The sequence below is a fragment of the Mytilus trossulus genome, chromosome 9 (assembly GCF_036588685.1).
Source record: "Mytilus trossulus isolate FHL-02 chromosome 9, PNRI_Mtr1.1.1.hap1, whole genome shotgun sequence".
NCBI lineage: Eukaryota > Metazoa > Mollusca > Bivalvia > Mytilida > Mytilidae > Mytilus > Mytilus trossulus.
Genome location: NC_086381.1, coordinates 4,344,708 through 4,364,279, shown reverse-complemented (window position 1 = coordinate 4,364,279; position 19,572 = coordinate 4,344,708). Strand labels below are relative to the sequence as shown.

At 31.2% G+C, this 19,572-nt stretch overlaps 1 protein-coding gene across 5 annotated transcripts in view; it reads right to left on the bottom strand.

Moving 5' to 3' along the window:
• Positions 1 to 4,119: 4,119 nt before the first annotated feature.
• Positions 4,120 to 19,572, bottom strand: part of LOC134684996 (uncharacterized) — a 60,205-nt gene continuing 44,752 nt past the window's right edge. For all 5 annotated transcript variants that reach the window (XM_063544324.1, XM_063544325.1, XM_063544326.1 and 2 more), the window contains 12 exons: positions 19,204 to 19,446; positions 18,846 to 18,956; positions 18,423 to 18,522; positions 17,379 to 17,499; positions 15,893 to 16,046; positions 15,387 to 15,545; positions 13,240 to 13,415; positions 12,500 to 12,580; positions 10,022 to 10,099; positions 7,386 to 7,579; positions 6,962 to 7,048; positions 4,120 to 6,149 (listed from right to left, as the gene is read on the bottom strand). In XM_063544324.1, the coding sequence (XP_063400394.1) occupies positions 5,869 to 6,149; positions 6,962 to 7,048; positions 7,386 to 7,579; positions 10,022 to 10,099; positions 12,500 to 12,580; positions 13,240 to 13,415; positions 15,387 to 15,545; positions 15,893 to 16,046; positions 17,379 to 17,499; positions 18,423 to 18,522; positions 18,846 to 18,956; positions 19,204 to 19,446 (1,785 nt within the window). In that variant the 3' untranslated portion in view covers positions 4,120 to 5,868. The remainder of the gene's footprint in view (positions 6,150 to 6,961; positions 7,049 to 7,385; positions 7,580 to 10,021; positions 10,100 to 12,499; positions 12,581 to 13,239; positions 13,416 to 15,386; positions 15,546 to 15,892; positions 16,047 to 17,378; positions 17,500 to 18,422; positions 18,523 to 18,845; positions 18,957 to 19,203; positions 19,447 to 19,572) is intronic.

Sequence of the window (19,572 nt, the reverse complement as noted above, 5' to 3'; positions counted from 1 at the left end):
AATGTTTGAAGAAATTTTCTTTTTATTTATGAAATTTCAAATGAGAAAAATTGAACCCAATTTTTTAATCACATCCCCCTTTCCCTTATTCCAAAAATAGACTCAATTAAAATATTCTAATGGAGTTTGCAACAATAACTACTCATTTAAATACATCATAAAATATTAAGATGTAAAAAAACTGCTTGTTATCACTGAATGGTAAAGATTATTTAAATTTATCAGTTGGTAGTAAAAAGTGAATATACATTGTATATTGTATATAACAAAGATTTAAGTTGATTCTGGACAAAGAATGATAACTCCAATTAAAAAAAAATCTTGCAATAAGATATTTCTTGCTTACTATTCTGGACAAAGAAAGATAACTCTAATTAAAAAAAAAAATGCTATTTCACAATATTGTGAAATTAGATATTTCTTGCCATTGCACAATACTGTGCAATTGAAAAGACTTGCTATTGCACAATACTTAATATAATAATTTTAGATCCTGATTTGGACCAACTTGAAAACTGGGCCCATAATCAAAAATCTAAGTACATGTTTAGATTCAGCATATCAAAGAGGCCCAAGAATTTAATTTTTGTTAAAATCAAACTTAGTTTAATTTTGGACCCTTTGGACCTTAATATAGGCCAATTTGAAAACGGAACCAAAAATGAAGAATCTACATACACAGTTAGATTTGGCATATCAAAGAACCCCATTTATTCAATTTTTGATGAAATCAAATAAAGTTTAATTTTGGACCCAGATTTGGACCAACTTGAAAGCTGGGCCAATAATCAAGAATCTAAGTACATTTTTAGATTCAACATATCAAAGAACCCAACCGATTCATTTTTTGTCAAAATCAAACTAAGTTTAATTTTAGACCCTTTGGACCTTAATGTAGACCAATTTGAAAACATGACCAAAAGTTAAGAATCTACATACACAGTTAGATTCGGCATATCAAAGAACCCTAATTATTCAATTTTGATGAAATCAAACAAAGTTTAATTTTGGACCCTTTGGGCCCCTTTTTCCTAAACTGTTGGGACCAAAACTCCCAAAATCAATACCAACCTTCCTTTTTTGGTCATAAACCTTGTGTTTAAATTTCATAGATTTCTATTTACTTATACTAACGTTGTGATGCGAAAACCAAGAAAAATGCTTATTTGGGTCCCTTTTTGGCCCCTAATTCCTAAACTGTTGGGACCTAAACTCCCAAAATCAATACCAATCTTCCTTTTGTGGTCATAAACATTGTGTTTAAATTTCATTGATTTCTATTCACTTAAACTAAAGTTATTGTGCGAAAACCAAGAATAATGCTTATTTGGGCCCTTTTTTGGCCCCTAATTCCTAAACTGTTAAAACCAAAACTCCCAAAATCAATCCCAACCTTTCTTTTGTGGTCATTAACCTTGTGTCAAAATTTCATAGATTTCTATTAACTTAAACTAAAGTTATAGTGCGAAAACCAAGAAAATGCTTATTTGGGCACTTTTTGGCCCCTATTTCCTAAAATGTTGGGACCAAAACTCCCAAAATCAATACCAACCTTCTTTTTATGGTCATAAACCTTGTGTTAAAATTTCATAGATTTCTATTCACTTTAACTAAAGTTAGAGTGCGAAAACTAAAAGTATTCGGACGACGACGACGACGACAACGACGATGACGACGACGACGCAGACGACGACGCCAACGTGATAGCAATATACGATGAAAATTTTAAAAAAATTTGCGGTCGTATAAAAACTATACCTGGTAAATATAGGAGTGCCTTTGCTAAATTTAGAAGCGGTACTGCTCCTCTGAAAATTGAGACTGGAAGGTATGAAGGTCTTTTAGTTGAAAATAGAATTTGTTTTAACAGTATTTGTAATGAAAATCTTTTAATTGAAGATGAGAAACATGTTTTAATGAAGTGTCCTTTGTATGAAGATTTGCGTTATTATTTGTTTTATCAAGCATCTCTTTTTAATGTTAATTTTATGCAAATGTCTGATGACGATAAATTTATATTTTTATTCACTGATGAAAATATGTACTTTTATATTGCCAAAATCTGCAATGACATTTTATTGAAGAGAAAATGTATTTTATATAGCTAATTTTAATGTAAATACTGTATATACTTTTAAGATAGTCTTTCATAACTCTTTTTAGAGTGGCTCTTGTATGTTTTATGATATTGTTTTATCAACTGTTTGTATGTTTTATATAATGAAGAGGTGAGACTTAAATAAAATATTGTCTTGTCTTGTCTATAAAACAGAAAGTTGACAAAGGGAAGATTAAAGTGATTGATTGATTGGTGTTTCATGCAACTTTTACCACTATTAACTGAGAACCGTCAATGTTAGCTTCTTTTAATTCTGTGTGTTCTCCCTTGTATAAGAGTCTACTTAAAACTTATCGAAATTTTCTAATTCAAAAAAATACTGTATGTACTGTAAGTTTACTAGAGTGCACAGGCTGAAATGTTTCGCCTTCTATACTGATGAACATTGGTTAATTTTTTATGTTGATAGTCCTATGTATAAAGTTTTACTACAAGTATTACATTAACTCATTAATGATCCCTAAAATGAGGTTAAGGTCAGATAAATCAAGCCAGAAAATCATGTGATTATAAAGAAGAGGGGCAATAGGGGTCCGTTAACATGTTAGCAACACCTCGATTTTGGCAAAAACAGTTAACAAAAAATGCAAAAATGCTGATAACAGTTAACAAAGTGGGTTGAAAACAGATAACAGTTTAATTTGATCTCAAATAACAGTTAACAGCACCTTGAAAAAGGCCAAAACAGGTTAACATAAAAAGGTATTGCCCCCCTCTATATAGGGAATCACTGAAACATGACTGGTGCAGGGCCACCTCTTAGGAAGTAAATTTCTAGATCCGCCGCTGTTTAATACAATAATTCCATACACAGCATATATAGTGAACTATTGCTAATAGTATAAAAGAAACAGACCGAACCATAAATATTATGTATTGACCAATGAACCATGACAATGAAGTCAAGGTCAGATGAATCCTGCTAAACAGACATGCATACCTTAAGCATCTGAGATATGTACTTGACCACGAAAAATTAACCTTTTTCACTGATCACTGAAATGAGGTCAAGGTCAAATGGAAATTGACTGGCATGATGACCTTGCAAGGTTTGCACATACCAAATATAATTATCCTATTACTCATAATAAGAGAGAAATTAATGTTACAAAACATTTTTTTACAGTTGTCACTGAACCATGAATAAGAGGTCAAAGACATTGGTCATAAGACAGATGGAAATTTTATATCAAAAAGAATCTATTGAAGCATCCAGCTGTTTTACCTTCTAAAATACTTTAGCTGTTAAAAACTTAAAGTCGTAACCTAGGCTTGTTGGCGCTTTCAAACATGTCTTATTCTAAATATTCTATATGTTGCTGTCCCAAGTGAGGAGCCTGTAATTCAGTGGTTGTCATTTGTTTAGATGTTCATTTAAATCAGACAGTAAGTTTTCTCTTTTCAATTTCCCCCCCCCCCCAATTTAGGTGCTTTTTATAGCGGACTATGCGGTTTGGGCTTTGCTCATTGTTGAAGGTTGTACAGTGACCTATAATTGTTAACTTCTATGTCATTTGGTCTCCAGTGGAGAGTTGTCTCATTGGCAATCATACCATATCTTCTTATTTTTATATGGTAAACTATACTTTACTTATTTAACAACATTACTCTAATATATCATATTAAAGCCATGACGTTGACCTGTGAACTCCTTGATCAATATTACTTACACTTAAGTTTATGATGTTGACCTTTGAACTTGATTCCTTGATAAACATTATTCATATATGTTATACAAACCCTCACTCCCTGATTTTCACCTTTGAAGTTAGCCATTTGATACTTATTAATTAACAGGCTAGGAGATAGAAATCAATTATAGCATGTATCATCATGGAACTCAAAACCTTTTCCCGAACTTATTGACTATAATTAAATGGATTGATTAGTAATCCTATTACCACCTTGATCCTGATCAAACAGGGATACAAATATTACATTTCAATATATTATTAATTATATTTCAACATATTAATTAAGTTCAAACATAAACAGCGACAGAAGATTGGATTTTTATTGAGAAGATCACAGATTGTATCAGCAGTAACAACTAAAATCAACATTTATAACATAATAATTGGACAAGCAGCCATTTTGTTATTTTAACATTGGCAAATATACCAACTGTTCTTACACTATCACATTAAAAATATAGCTACAAATATATATTTCTGTAAATATTGGACGGAATAATACTATTAAAAATTAAAAAATAAATAAATAAAAAGATAAATACGTTAAAATAAAATTTTCATACAAATATGTAAAATCCTTATATAAATTTAGATCTCACAACTGAGAAAATTAAAATTTGGCATACATCAGTGTTAAGTGTTCATTTGAAGAAAATTAAACTTTATGATTTTGGCAAAAAAATAACAGAACTTATCATTTATCATTGTCTATTTTGACGGGTGAAATGTCAATTCATTTAAATGTTGCAAAGTGAAAGTGAACAAATTTTGGCACATCTCAAACTGTGTAATAGAAAAACATATGGATCGATTAAAATTATGAATAATAAACTACTTTGGAATTTACTGACAAACTAGAGCTCAAAGTAGGCTGTATCACTCAGCTTATATCTTTGCATAATGACAAATTCTGAATAATGAAAAAAAACTCCAGCATATTCTAACAAAGCTTCATACATTTGGTAGCTTTTACCAGTTTACATGATATATTTTTACAGACTTGTTACATTACTGTTTCCTTCATACATTTTTTTTTCAATTTAGTATTTATGATGGCTTCTATGTTCAATGGCATCTAGAAGAAAATAAAATGTAGTTTCTTTTTTTCAATGTATATTTTCCTTTAATTTCTACTTTGTGTATCAGGTCCATGTATGTATAAACTTCTGCAATACATTTTGAATTTCAAAAAGATTAAAATCTGTTATCAGTGGTTTATAAGAATGATATAATATATATTTGTTTCTAATCAATAAACAGCCTTTGTGTATAATATATTAGATGCCTGTTCTCACAAAATGTTTGCTCTCCTACTTGAAATTTTAAGGAAGTCCGAAACTAAAAACTCTTCACAGATAACAATAGTTTATAATTTTCTCATATAATGATTTAATCGTTCATACTTCCTGGCTATTTTTTAAGTTAAATACAATACAATATTTCTCCACTGTTAAAATTATCATTTCTACAAGATAAAATAATTTGAATGTCTTAATAAATTACTTTTGTATGAATATTTTCTTATGAAGAAAAACAATGTTATGCCCCAGCATTAGCGAGCATTGGCTGTACTTAAGTGTGCATGTGCAAATTAACAGTAACAATTGACCTTAACTTGTAAGTCCCGTGTGATAAGTACATAAGTATACCGTTGTATATACAGGAAATTTAAAACATTTCCTTATTAGTCAACATGAAACATATCAACAAAAGTCGCTAAAAAAAAATTCATTTAAAAGGTCTTACAACATGAAACAAATTTGGCCTAGTGTATTAAATAAATATAACAATAAATATCACAAAATGATATATATATGAAAAATAAAGCATGAATCATTTTCCTATATATAACAATACAACACATTATTATGAATATTTTGACACCAGAAAAGTCTATCGAGTGGTCATTGTCAAGTCTTATTATACTAGTGTGGTCACCAAGTAGAAAACAAATATTTGTGTGATATTCTTAGCTGTCTCATTCCAATATTCTGTAACTTATTCATTCCAGATATCTGACTGAGGACTTAAGCTGAGGTATGATATGGAATATCATCACACAAGTCCAAGGTTACCAGTATGTTGAAGATAGCCTACACCAACAGACTGTCTCCTGCTTATTGGAGGTAATATTTGACTCAGTTGGCTGTAAGCTGAGATCGCTGAGCCACTAGACAATGGTTTGGACTGTACTGGGCTGTGCATGGCTGACCCAGGAGTTGTTAACCCCATGGTGGACTCTGTTATCATTCTCTGACGTAATGGATGGAAAGGATTGGTCTTCACTTTCTTAGATATAGCTCTGACCAAGTCTCTGGCATGCTTTAAACTGAAAGCTGCAAAAACAGAAATATACATTCAGCTGGCTTGTATTATGGATTTTGATGCACAAAGATTTTTTTTTTAAAACAATTCATCTATTTGTGATAAAACATCCCAATCTTTTAGCTGTTCAAAGATTCATCTTAGAAAGTAAAGTGAAGAAACATTATGTTGAAAAAGGTTAAAGAATTTTACAACTTTGAAAGTTCAATGTCAAAGTAAGGACTCTTATAAATGTTTTCTTAAAACAACTCATGTTTTACTTCTAAGTTTAATTTATGTGCCTGTGGACTTTTTATCTAAATAGTGGTTTGGTATCCACTGTAATAGCACAGTAAAATGATCATACCATTTAAATGACCAGATAGGTTCTTAATTATATGATAGTACAGCAGAGCCCATAATGGGAGTTAAAGTATTCCTATGGTTTATTGTTTTAAAAATAACAGCATAAACTGGGAACACCATGCATTAATTAGTTTGTAAAAATTAAACATGCTTTAAATCAAATTTCAAACTGTTGAAAATCAAAATACTCACCATAAAGTTTGAAATTTGACTTCCTTAAATAGAAAATGTCAATCTTGCCAGTAGTAGCCTACATACATATTGTGGGGTCTTTTATTTTTGAGGGTACTAATTGTCTTGGATTTAAGAGAAAAATACATTTTTATGGATATTGTTTTTCCAAAATTTGCCTGTAAAGTCTATAGGAAATTAATACATTGTTGAACACTTTCAATTTGTGATCTTACCTCACAAGATCCACAACACTTTGGTACCTGAAGAGTGACAATGAATCCACAGTACGCTGATTTTCTCTTACCTTTTAATCTAGCTTTTATGTCGTCAGTAAAATATCCACATTCAATCCACTCATCATAATCCACGATGTAATCAAATGCTGTCAAGCCTTAAAAAAGTAAACATATAACATGTTACATGTACCTAAGCTGCAGAGAAGACAAAGTTAAAATAGGACAACAGATTTACCTTTGATTACAAAAAATTGTTATGCAAATGATTCAATAATTTAGTAACTGCAAATGGAAGTGATAAAAGGACTGTACATAAAAATCTCTGTTTTACTGCACAATGTCTTCTAGGTTAAATAGGTGTTGAAATTATAAAAAGGCCTTAGAAGAGTATCTATAACATTCAAAGTATTTCTTTCATTCAGACATTTAAGACCATATCTATCTGGATTGTATATAACTGATTTATCTCTAACTTTTACTACTAAGACTTACCATGTACATCTTTCTGTCTGACATTAGCCCCTTGTTCAAGAAGAACACATGCAGCAAATTGATTATTGGCCTGGGTGGCATAAAACAGTGGTGTCCTACCCTCCTCATTGATGGGGTCCACATCTGCTCCGTATGATAAAAATAGTTCTAGTATTTCTGATGTCCCATCCAGTCCAGCGGAATAATGTAGGGCGCTGTAATACAGAATAAGTCCATATACTAACAAGCCTTTCCAAACTTATCAGTGGTTGTCTTTTGTGACTTAAACAAATATTTGTGTTTGTGTTTTGATTGATTGAGCTAAAGCTCCTCTTTAATTCCTTTTTGCTATTTCACTGCAGCCAGTTAATGTTGTTGGAGAAGTCCATCAATAAGTTTTATATATACAAAATCATATCACAAATAATGATTGAATCATATAACTTATCAATGACTCTTAGTCTCTTAGGATGTATATGTAAATCTAGACAATGATAGGATATAAGGGGACTTGATGAGTTGAAATAAGAAAGCACAAGTAAAGCTTCTGATAAATGTAAGATCTTAAGAATTTCTGAAATCAAAGTTATCTTCAGATTGCACGTCATTAACCTTAAAAGTATGATTTAACTAGATACCATTGAGATGGGAGCCCTCTGTGGGCCCCGCTGTCAATAACGTGGGGTAAATAAGTTGTATGGATAATCTGATATGAAGCATTATTTGAAGTTATTACATAGTCTCATGTGTGATTTCATACATTATGACACATTCTCTGGTGTTGGTTAATATATATGTTAAGTTGAAAATGTTTGTCAGGTATAAAGTATAAAATAATAACAGCTGTCCTCTCAAAATATAGTGTGGATCAAATTTGTTAGCGATGGACAGACCAACAGACAGACAGACCTTTGACCTAGGAAGTTGTACATACATCATGACACACCCTCTGGTGATGGTTAAAATGGATGTCAAGTATAATATTTGAAATCATAACGGTTCTCAAGATATAGAGCAGACACGATCTTCACCACAGGACACAGGGTTATCAACTGAAACCAAAGTTTTTGACCTTGACCTTTGACCTAGGAAGTTGTACATACATCATGACACACCCTCTGGTGTTGGTTAATAAACGTATTAGGTATTAAGTATAAAATCATAACGGTTATCTAGATATGGAGCGGACACGATCTTCACCACAGGACACGGGGTTGTCAACTGAAACCAAAGTTTTTGACCTTGACCTTTGACCTAGGAAGTTGTACATACATCATGACACACCCTCTGGTGTTGGTTAATAAACTTATTAGGTATTAAGTATAAAATCATAACGGTTATGTAGATATGGAGCGGACACGATCTTCACCACAGGACACAGGGTTGTCAACTGAATCCAAAGTTTTTGACCTTGACCTTTGACCTAGGAAGTTGTACATACTTCATGACACACCCTCTGGTGTTGGTTAAAATGGATTTCAAGTTATAAACTTTGAAATCAATAATCTAGATATGGAGCAGACACGATCTTCACCACAGGACACAGGGTTATCAACTGAAACCAAAGTTTTTGACCTTGACCTTTGACCTAGGAAGTTGTACATACATCATGACACACCCTCTGGTGTTGGTTAATAAACGTATTAGGTATTAAGTATAAAATCATAACGGTTATCTAGATATGGAGCGGACACGATCTTCACCACAGGACACAGGGTTGTCAACTGAAACCAAAGTTTTTGACCTTGACCTTTGACCTAGGAAGTTGTACATACATCATGACACACCCTCTGGTGTTGGTTAATAAACGTATTAGGTATTAAGTATAAAATCATAACGGTTATGTAGATATGGAGCGGACATGATCTTCACCACAGGACACAGGGTTGTCAACTGAAACCAAAGTTTTTGACCTTGACCTTTGACCTAGGAAGTTGTACATACATCATGACACACCCTCTGGTGTTGGTTAATAAACGTATTAGGTATTAAGTATAAAATCATAATGGTTATCTAGATATGGAGCGGACACGATCTTCACCACAGGACACGGGGTTGTCAACTGAAACCAAAGTTTTTGACCTTGACCTTTGACCTAGGAAGTTGTACATACATCATGACACACCCTCTGGTGTTGGTTAAAATGGATGTCAAGTATAAACTTTGAAATCATAAGGGTTCTCAAGATATAGAGAGGACACGATCTTCACCACAGGACACAGGGTTGTCAACTGAAACCAAAGTTTTTTTACCTTGACCTTTGACCTAGGAAGTTGTACATACATCATGACACGCCCTCTGGTGGTGGTTAATAAACATGTAAAGTATGAAATCATAATGGTTCTCTAGATATGGAGCGGACACAAAGTTAAAGTGTTACGGACGGACGGATGGACGGACAGACTGATCACTATAGGGCGACCCGGCTGAAGGCGGGGCCCTCTGAAGGCGGGTCCCTAATAAAATAAACATGTTTACTTTTTAAATTGTTATTTGGATGGAGAGTTGTCTCATTGGCACTCACACCACATCTTCCTATATCTATATATATTGTATAGTACTAGTACATTATTTGTATGTATTTACTAAATATCAATTATGAAGCTTAAAAAATTTCTCTACATATGTTTGTATTCATAACATATAATATAACTTACCAATTACCCCCTGGGTACCTCGGATTAACTTCAGCATCATTGTCAAGCAAAAACTGGACAGCATCTACTGAACTCTTCCTATAAATATAGTAATATAAAATATACACAAGTTTTTATCATAACTTGAGGATATGGTTATAAAAACAGAATTAAAACTCATATACAAACTCACCTGATAATCACTTGAAAAGGGGGGGGGGGGGGGGGGGCTCAAGAGTATAAATTTTATTTTTTTTAAATATAAGATTTAGTTTTTTTCTCCTATAAATAAACTTTATAATATCCTTAAGGTGGTATGGGAGTCTAAAATAAAAATGATAGAATTTGTTCATACTTTGCCAAAATGTAGTATCTATTGATACATGTTAAAAAATATTATAAAAATGATAGGTCACCGTGCATTTTTTCAAGCTACGGGTCGTGACAAAATGACACATTTTGTATGGATTATACAGGAAAAAACACCATTTTGTGAATAGAAACTAAACGAAATGATAGAATTGTAAAATAAATTAGGAAAATATAGCTTTCAAACAATGCTTTGATAATATCAAAAGAAAAGATAGGGTCACCGTACGTTTTTTCCGGCTAAAATACAAAGTAGGAAAATTCCATGAACAATCCAACAGAAAATGCACTATTTTAGAGTTACCTCCCCTTAAAATGACAATTTCAAAATATTTAAAAACAACCAAAAATAATATACACTTGTACATATATTTATATTTATAAGTTATATTCTTATAAATTGGATCTTTTAAATGTAAAAACACATGAAATATCTGCATTCTTGCATCAAATTTTGCTAATTTGATAGAAAATATGGACCTTAGATTCTCTGTTTTTTACAATCCAAGATGGCGAAAGACACCCATACCACCTTAATAGAAATACTTTTTTTCTTTTTTTTTTAGTTTAACTAACAGGAGAAATATAGGTAATATCGAAATAAAAAAAGAACTAAATTACAGAAATCATCTAAAATTTACAATTGTTTAGTTTAAGTACAGCTTATTTGAAAACAATAATAAAAAATATAGGTTACTGATGAGTTAAAATGATATTTCAATTTTAATGCCAAAAATGTCATTTTTGCACCAAAGGGAGATAATTTGGAGCTTTTTTCAATGATATAAACATTTTAAAAGTCATGTGGGGCCAAAATAACTAGTATAACTAAAGAGGCAAGATACAAAATCTTCTTGAAACTGAGATATTCCGAACTTACAACAGATTGTGAAATAATTTTCCATTGAAGAGCACAAAAAGTGTTTTATTACAATTTTTAATAATCAATAGTCAAATAGAATTGTCAATAATAACATTAACATTTGATTTCCTTTTTCTATAGGGAACAAATTTATGTTTTCCTATAAATACTTTGAAAGATTAAATATATACAAAATGTCTGTTTACAGAAAAATAACCAGAGAACAGCACCATACTACTTTTAACACTAATAAGGGAGATAATTTGTTAATCAGAAACTAAATTATATTAATCTTTAGAATGTGTTGACCTAAGAAAAATAGAATATACATATATATATATGTAAAACTACTGATTGGCTTTTATAAAGAAGACTTAAAATTATTACAAAACCTTTACAATATTTAAAAATATAAACCCTATCCTCCTTCCACCATAACTTACCATGAGTGTATGCCAAAGAAGTCAATTTTAGGTGGATTTTTACATCTAGTAGAAACAGATTGTAGATATACAACTTACTGTCTTATACATAATTGTTTTACATCTAATGAAAATATAATTTGTTTATTTGTTCCCTGTGTTGTATAAATGAGGAATGTGAATACAATACTTCAACATGAAAATAATGTAGCAACAATATATCGAATGTTGAGGAAAATCTATTAAATTGATAATGAAGATTTGATAATTGTTAAGAAACATATTTTCATATTTTATGTGCATTCTACATAAATGTTGAACCTATTTTAAAAAAGATCCTTATAATCATATTTCAGAAAACAAAACAAGAATGTGTCCCCAGTAAACTGATGCCCCACTTGCACTTTCATTTTCTATGTTCAGTGGACTGTGAAATTGGGGTAAAAACTCTAATTTGACATTAACATTAGAAAGATCATATCATATGGAACATGTGTACTGACTTTCAAGTTGATTGGTCTTCAACTTCATCAAAAACTACCATGACCAAAAACTTTAACCTGAAGTGGGTCAGATGAACGGACAGATAAAAAATTGAAGGGACAGACCAGAAAACATAATGCCCCTCTACTGTTGTAGGTGGGCATTAAATAAAAATGCTTTCTTTTTTCTGCTTTAATATATAGTTCAATGAGGGAAAGATGCACAATTTTACCAAATTCTGTGACATTGTTCATATACTGTACCTTGAACTTATATTTTGATTTATCATTTGATTGTGTCAATCAACTTAATTTGAAAGTAATATATGACCTGTAAAAATTACCTTAACATTTCTCTACTTACAAATTCAACTGCTCAGTTAATATCCTTCTTAGTAGAATATTCTGTTCCTTTTCTTTGAAATAAAATCCATTTTCTATCAACCTATAAAATGTATAAAGTCATTCTTCAAAAGGTATTCAAACATTTTGAGCATTTATGGATAGTATAATTATTATAAAATCCAAAATCATTAGATTTCTAAAACAAAGACTGTCAGATTGACAGAAAAACCCGTTTTTTTAAAAGGAAAATTATTTTTGCAAATCTGGACCCCAAAAACAGGATCATGTAAAAACTAAATGAATTTGTGAAAGTCAAAAAATAGAAAGGTCAAAATCATTCTAAGTACCACTTTACTTAAAAGGTCTACAACTCAACAACTATAAAAGCTAAAAAAGAGAAAGTTGACTTTTATTTAGTCACAGGAAACAACAATCTTAGTATCACTTTACACTACTGAAAGGTCTAAAATTCAACAACATTGAAAGGTAAAACCTGAGAATAGAGCTTGACATTCAAGTAGGCACAGGAAACAACATATCTAAATTTGATTAGTTTTCTTGGAAGCGTTTTCAATTAAATGCACAGACTCTGTATGGCAGCCACCTGCCGCCATACATTATCAAAGTAAGAACCAATATTTTCCTTCGGAAATCAGGTTAAAAATGGTTTGACAATATTATATACCACTTTAAAAAGCTGAGTCAATAAAATTATTATCAACAGCTAGATGTGGCAAACTTGAGATATAAGTTACATACCACTTAGCTGAGTCTATAAAGTCATTCGCCACGGCTAGATGTGGCAAACTTGGTGGATTCTGATCCTCTTCTGCATTAATTGTCTTTATCATTAACCCCTCCTGATCGTTACGAATCAACATCTTCATAACATCAATCCGACCCTGCATAGCACAACAGTGTATTGGCAATAGGCTCTAAAAACAAAAATAATGATCATATGAAGTTCACATCAATACAGCCCTGATAGGCATAGTAATGTAAACATGAATGCATACTCAAGAGAGGCGAAAGATACCAGAGAGACATTCAAACTCATAAATTGAAAATAAACTGAAAATGTCATTGCTTAAATAGAACAAGAGGCTCTGAAGAGCCTGAAACCCTCACCTTAATTTTTTTGGTTGAATCTCTCATCAATGATTATTTTGGCTTTTCAATTTATTTAAATGTTCTTTGAATCGTCCTATTTTCTTCAAAAGCAAAAAAAAATCATTTTCTCCTATGTTCTATTTTAGCGATAGAAGCTATGTTTCTTGACATACAAGGAAATAAAATATAAAATTTATACTAGATACTCTGAAACTCATTTAGCCTAAGTTTGGCTGAAATTGATACAGCAGTTTCAAAGGAGAAGATTTTTTTTAAAGTAAGTCAACATGATGAACAAATTGTGAAAAAAGTCTTTAAAGGGCAATAACTCCTTAAGGGGTCAATTGAAAATTTTGGTCAAATTGACTTATTTGTAGATCTTACTTTGCTTAACATTTTTGCTATTAACAGTTTATCTGTATCTATAATAAAATTCAAGATAATAACCAAAAACTGCAAAATTTCTTTAAAATCATCAATTCAGGGGCATTATACCTGAAAAACCATTTACCAAAATCGGTGGAAAATTTAATGACAGGTAGACCTTGACCTAATAAATACTTTAACTTCTTGTCTTATTTGCTCTAAATGCTGGAATTTTTGAGATATAAGCCAAAAACTGCATTTTACCCTATTCTATTTTTAGTCATGACGGCCATGTTTTTTTGACGAAAAAGAAAATTAAACACAAATTTAATTTTATACACCCTACTGATCATTCAGTTGAAGTTTGGTTGAATTTGGTTGAGTAGTTTTAGAGGAGAAGATTTTTTAAAGTTAGCAAATATGATGAACAAATTGTGAAAAATTGTCATTAAAGGACAATAACCCCTTAAGGGGTCAATTGACAATTTTGGTCATATTAACCTATTTGTAGATCTTAATTTGCTGATCATTATTGCTGTTTACAGTTTCTCTTTATCTATAACAATATTCAAGATAATGACCAAAAACTGCAAAATTTCCTTAAAGTTACCAATTAAGTGGCAGCAACCCAACAATGGGTTGTTTGATTCATCTGAAAATTTCAGGGCTGATAGATCTTGACCTAATGAACATTTTCAACTCCATGTCAGATTTGCTCTAAATGCTTTAGTTTTTGAGATATAAGCCAAAAACTGCATTTGACCCCCATGTTCTATTTTTAGCAATGGCGACCATGTTTGTTGACAGATCAAAACTTCGGATACATTTTATATAAACTAGATACCCTAAGGAACATTCAGTTAAAGTTTGGAAGTATTTGGCCTAGAAGTTTCAGAGGATCATGTAAGTACAAACCGGTAATAAGTATAATTCGATAGGTTTATTTCTATCTATCAGTTTACGACAAGAGATGATTTCAATTTTACCATTTGTTCAATAGCTTCCATGTGAGAAGCAACTTTTTATCAAGGAAATCAGGATAAGAAACAATATCCCGGGAATATCATATCAACTGATAGATATGTACTCTGTATGCAAGCCTGCTAAAATGTTGCTAAACAAAAATGGAACAATTGGGAAGTTGAAATTATCTCTTTTGTCGTAAACTAACACACCTAAAAATGCACAGATAGTACAAGTAATCATAATTGAGCTGTCAACCAAATAAAAAGACATTGACAAGAGGAATGTATTTTTCTAACATAACTTTTAACATATGATTCCTTCTTGTACATGACACATCCATAAGCATGCCATTTCCCAACTCCCAAGTGGTTTTAAGGATATAGAGTGTAAATGATTTGTAATTCCCACAAACAGATGGACAAATGAGCTTATTATAAAGCGGATTTAACAATCACATATCTTACCCTGTTGTTCCGTTTACAAATGTTGGCATTTTTATGCAGCAGAAGTTCTATACTGGCCATTTCTGCTGGTTTTCCTGTTTCTCCGTAACATTTAACATGCAGTGGTGTGTTTCCCTCGGAATCTTCAGCATCAACTAAAGCTCCTGAGTCAAGTATCTCCTAAAATATACAATACATTTTGTTATAAAACATTGTGGACAATAGTAATCTATCATCAGTGGCTTTATACTTGTTTTGACTACTTCTCCTTTTCCGTTTTTTAATTACTCACAAAACAGCATCTATAAGATAAAAGTAAATTGTAATGTAACTATCAAGTATATTTTTTTTTTAGCATGAAGTGATTTTAAGAATACAAATTTACAAAATGAGTACTTACAACAATATGACTAGTATGCAGTGAAATAAGTTTGTGTAAAGACATGGAGAAAATCATAAAATGTTTGCACATATATGATTTATTTATTCAGTGTCACTTATGTGTAAAGCTGTAAATGTATTTTTACCTCGAGTATTGAAGCATTTCTGGATCTGTGTAACGCCGTAGCTCCTTTGTAGTCCCTCACATTAACATCAACCCTCAATGACAGGATATCTCGTATTCCCTGTATGTGGCCGTGATAGGCTGTAGTGTGAAGTAGTGTACTGCCATTTATACATCTGAAAATAGGAATATTGTGTAACATCTATTTATACATCTGAAATTAGGAATATTACATAACATCTATTTATACATCTGAAAATAGGAATATTGTGTAACATCTAGTTATTCATCTGAAGATAGGAATATTACATAACATCTATTTATATACTGAAAATAGGAATATTGTGTAACATCTATTTATATTCTTCAACACATATCACAGGTCACATATATTACAGAATCTACATATCTGTATTCTGATGGAACTGCTATGGTTTAAGGTTTATGTTACTTGAACTGTAGAAATTCGTATGATATTGTGTTCAAATGGATTTTTTGAGGTAGGTTTTGTTTTATTTGCTATTCTAATGCACTACATGTATTTGCATATTTACTGATTTCAGCAAGTCAACATGGCGGCTCCTTAGTTACAAAATGTCAACTATGGATTTGACGGTAGTTTGCAACTAGATGTGTCAAAGCAACATGAGTGTCCCAGTCTCAAAAAGTTACAAAAAAATAATTTCAATAACACATGTGGACACAAACATGATGGTAGTCTCACATATAAAAAATCAGCTCAAAATCTGATGGCGTATAGAAAAAAAGTCTGTATAACTGTGATTTTCAACAATTTTCAAAGTTGTAAACCCTTAATTTTGGCAAAAAATAGCAAAGTGGAACAAAACTTAAACTTGATCTGTAACTCATCATGAGTAACTCACATACAAGTTGTAAACCCTTAATTTTGGCAAATAATAACAGACAAATGACAGAGCTGAACGAAACTTAAACTTGATCTGTAACTCATCATGAATAATATAAAAAGAAGATGTGGTATGATTGCTAATGAGCAAAATACCAAAAATCATCCCAATATCTGAAAGTCTGTATAACTGTGATTTTCTAGCGATTATTCACGAAATAATCTATGCACGCTACAGATTTATTAGAATGTTTTAATCTAACAGGGAGTAAAAAAGAACAGCCACACACATGGCATACCAACCCCTGCTTCACTTTTTAAATGACTGTATTTGTCCTATTAGAATCAAAATAATTCATGGAAGCCACAGATTTGTTGTAAATTTACACATGGCCTGGGCTATGATATCCATTAACTTTATCCCTCAATAACGCTCAAGATAAAATTTGAATATCATGGCCCCTGTCATGTGTAAATTTCCAACAAATCTATGGCTTCCATGAATTATTTCTTAATTAAGCAGTATGGAGTTGAATATACTGTCAAACAACTAGTTTTTGTGACTTTGATGAGCAGAAAAACAAGATGAATATAAATTGTAGCCAATATGTAGAAATTTAGAAATATTTTATTTTATTCTGACCTGCTTCTTAAACAGCAATACTCTTTATATCCCCTGGAATGGTCTGACAAGGTTCTGTCTAGAAGGTCCATATCACCTGACATTATCTTGGGTACAATGTTTGAATAGTGTTCATACAATTCTGTAACAAAACACATTGACTGATTTAACTGACTGCTATAGATAACAACATGAGCTGTTATAGATCTAGAAATTTCTTAGAAAGCAGTGAGGTTTGTCTTGACTGATTTTGTAACATGTCTTAGCCTTCTCCCTTGTATTTTCAGGTTTATAAAAGTGATCTTCTTTTCAGAGCTGCTTTACAATATTCAATTTGTTTCTATTAATTGCTTTTCCCCCAAAAATTCTTGTGCAATATAACATGTAATGCCACTTTTCATTTGATGACATCTGCCATCAATTACACTGTTGAGGGTCTCAAGCTCCTCACACAAAGAATGCCAATAACAAATTGTAATTCATACAGAAATTTTTCAGAACTTATTGTCTTTTTTGTTGGCATCAACGCTTCTCGGATAATTCAAAGGTTGTATTTTAAAGATTTTGCTAATATTGCATAATAATTTAATTTTGGATGTAACAAGTCTTCTGATTGGCTGACGTTATTTTGTTAAAATGTGGTGCACACTGTTAAATAACCCGCTACGAGCGTTATTCAGTGTGCACCAAATGTTTTATGTTATTTCTTCATAGACAGAAAAAATATTACAGTCATCCTTAAATAAATAACAGTACTGTAGAAGAGTTTCTATAAAAACACAGAACTGTTATTCCTATATCATGTATATAAATTGTGAGTTTCTGCTAGCTATAAAACCAGCTGTAATCTATCATTTTTCTACATATAGAAACGTCTGTAACAAGTCAGGCATATGATAGTTGTTTTTCATTTGTTTATGTGTTTGAGCTTTTGATTTTCTAACTTGATAAGGGACTTTCTGTTTTATATTTTCCTTGGAGTTAGTTATTTTTGCTATTTCACTTTTTATGCATTTTGTATGAATATTCATATTTTATTGTTTTATATATGTTTGATTCACCAACCTATTAAATATTTCTTGAAGTCATCGTTTTTGACAGTTTCAAATGGTGAAAGTTGTTTGGTATTTCTACAGTGGACATCACAACCCCATTCTATAAGGAGCTACAAAATTTAAAAAAAAAATAATATGTAAATTTTACTAAACAATGTTGTTAAAAACATTTATAAAATTCATATTTTTTCTCAAAATTTATCAGATCTCTGGAAGCTTATGCTCTTTTAAAAAATACATTTAATGTTTTTCTTTATTCAAATGGAGTAGATTTTAAATACTTAAAACATTTCATAATTTTTTTTAATACTGTCAAATTTCATATACTTTGCCTTATGTCAATGAAAAGGACATTTTTTGTTTGTTTTAAGAATGACAACTTTTAAGGATGACAACATCAGAGTATTCTCCCTTTGTTATGATAAACACCTACATGACAGACTTTTCTATGAAGACCTTCTATAGCAGCATTCAATGGAGTATTCTTCATTATATTTTTAGCATCAATATTGGCACCATTTTCTAATAATAATCGTACAACATCCTGTAATTAAAAAAATACTATTAGAGAAAAGGTAGTGAGTTTGTAAGGATATTTATACAGCATTTGTTAGATTTGGTTAGATAATTTGTTGATATTACTCAGAAGTGTTCATTTTGCTATTCAGATAAAATAATTAAAAAAGACCATTTCTACAAGTCTATATAATTTATCAGCATGAGTATACATACAAAAAACTCTCATCTACAGCCCAATGTGATTCTGTTTATAACAGATTTAATCAACTTACAAAATGTCCATTTCTACAAGCCCAGTGCAGAGCTGTATTAGCAGATTTTGGCTCCTTAGAATTAATAAATGCAGGATGACTTTGGAAAAATACAATCATCTTTTCAACAGTTTCGTATTCATTGTCTCTGGCAGCTTTTATAAATAATCTCTGCCACGATACTGTGTTGCCATGGAAAACTTGGTACAGAAACTGCTGGCCAGCTTTCAGTTGTTTGTTTCGACTAGAGGCTTCAACATATATCTAAAATTATAATTAATATCATAATCATAAAGAACTTTTTTAGATTAATTTATTCGATGCATTTTTATTAATTTTTGACTTCCTATGTGTATTTCAATAATAATTATGATCAGTAGTTATATGCCT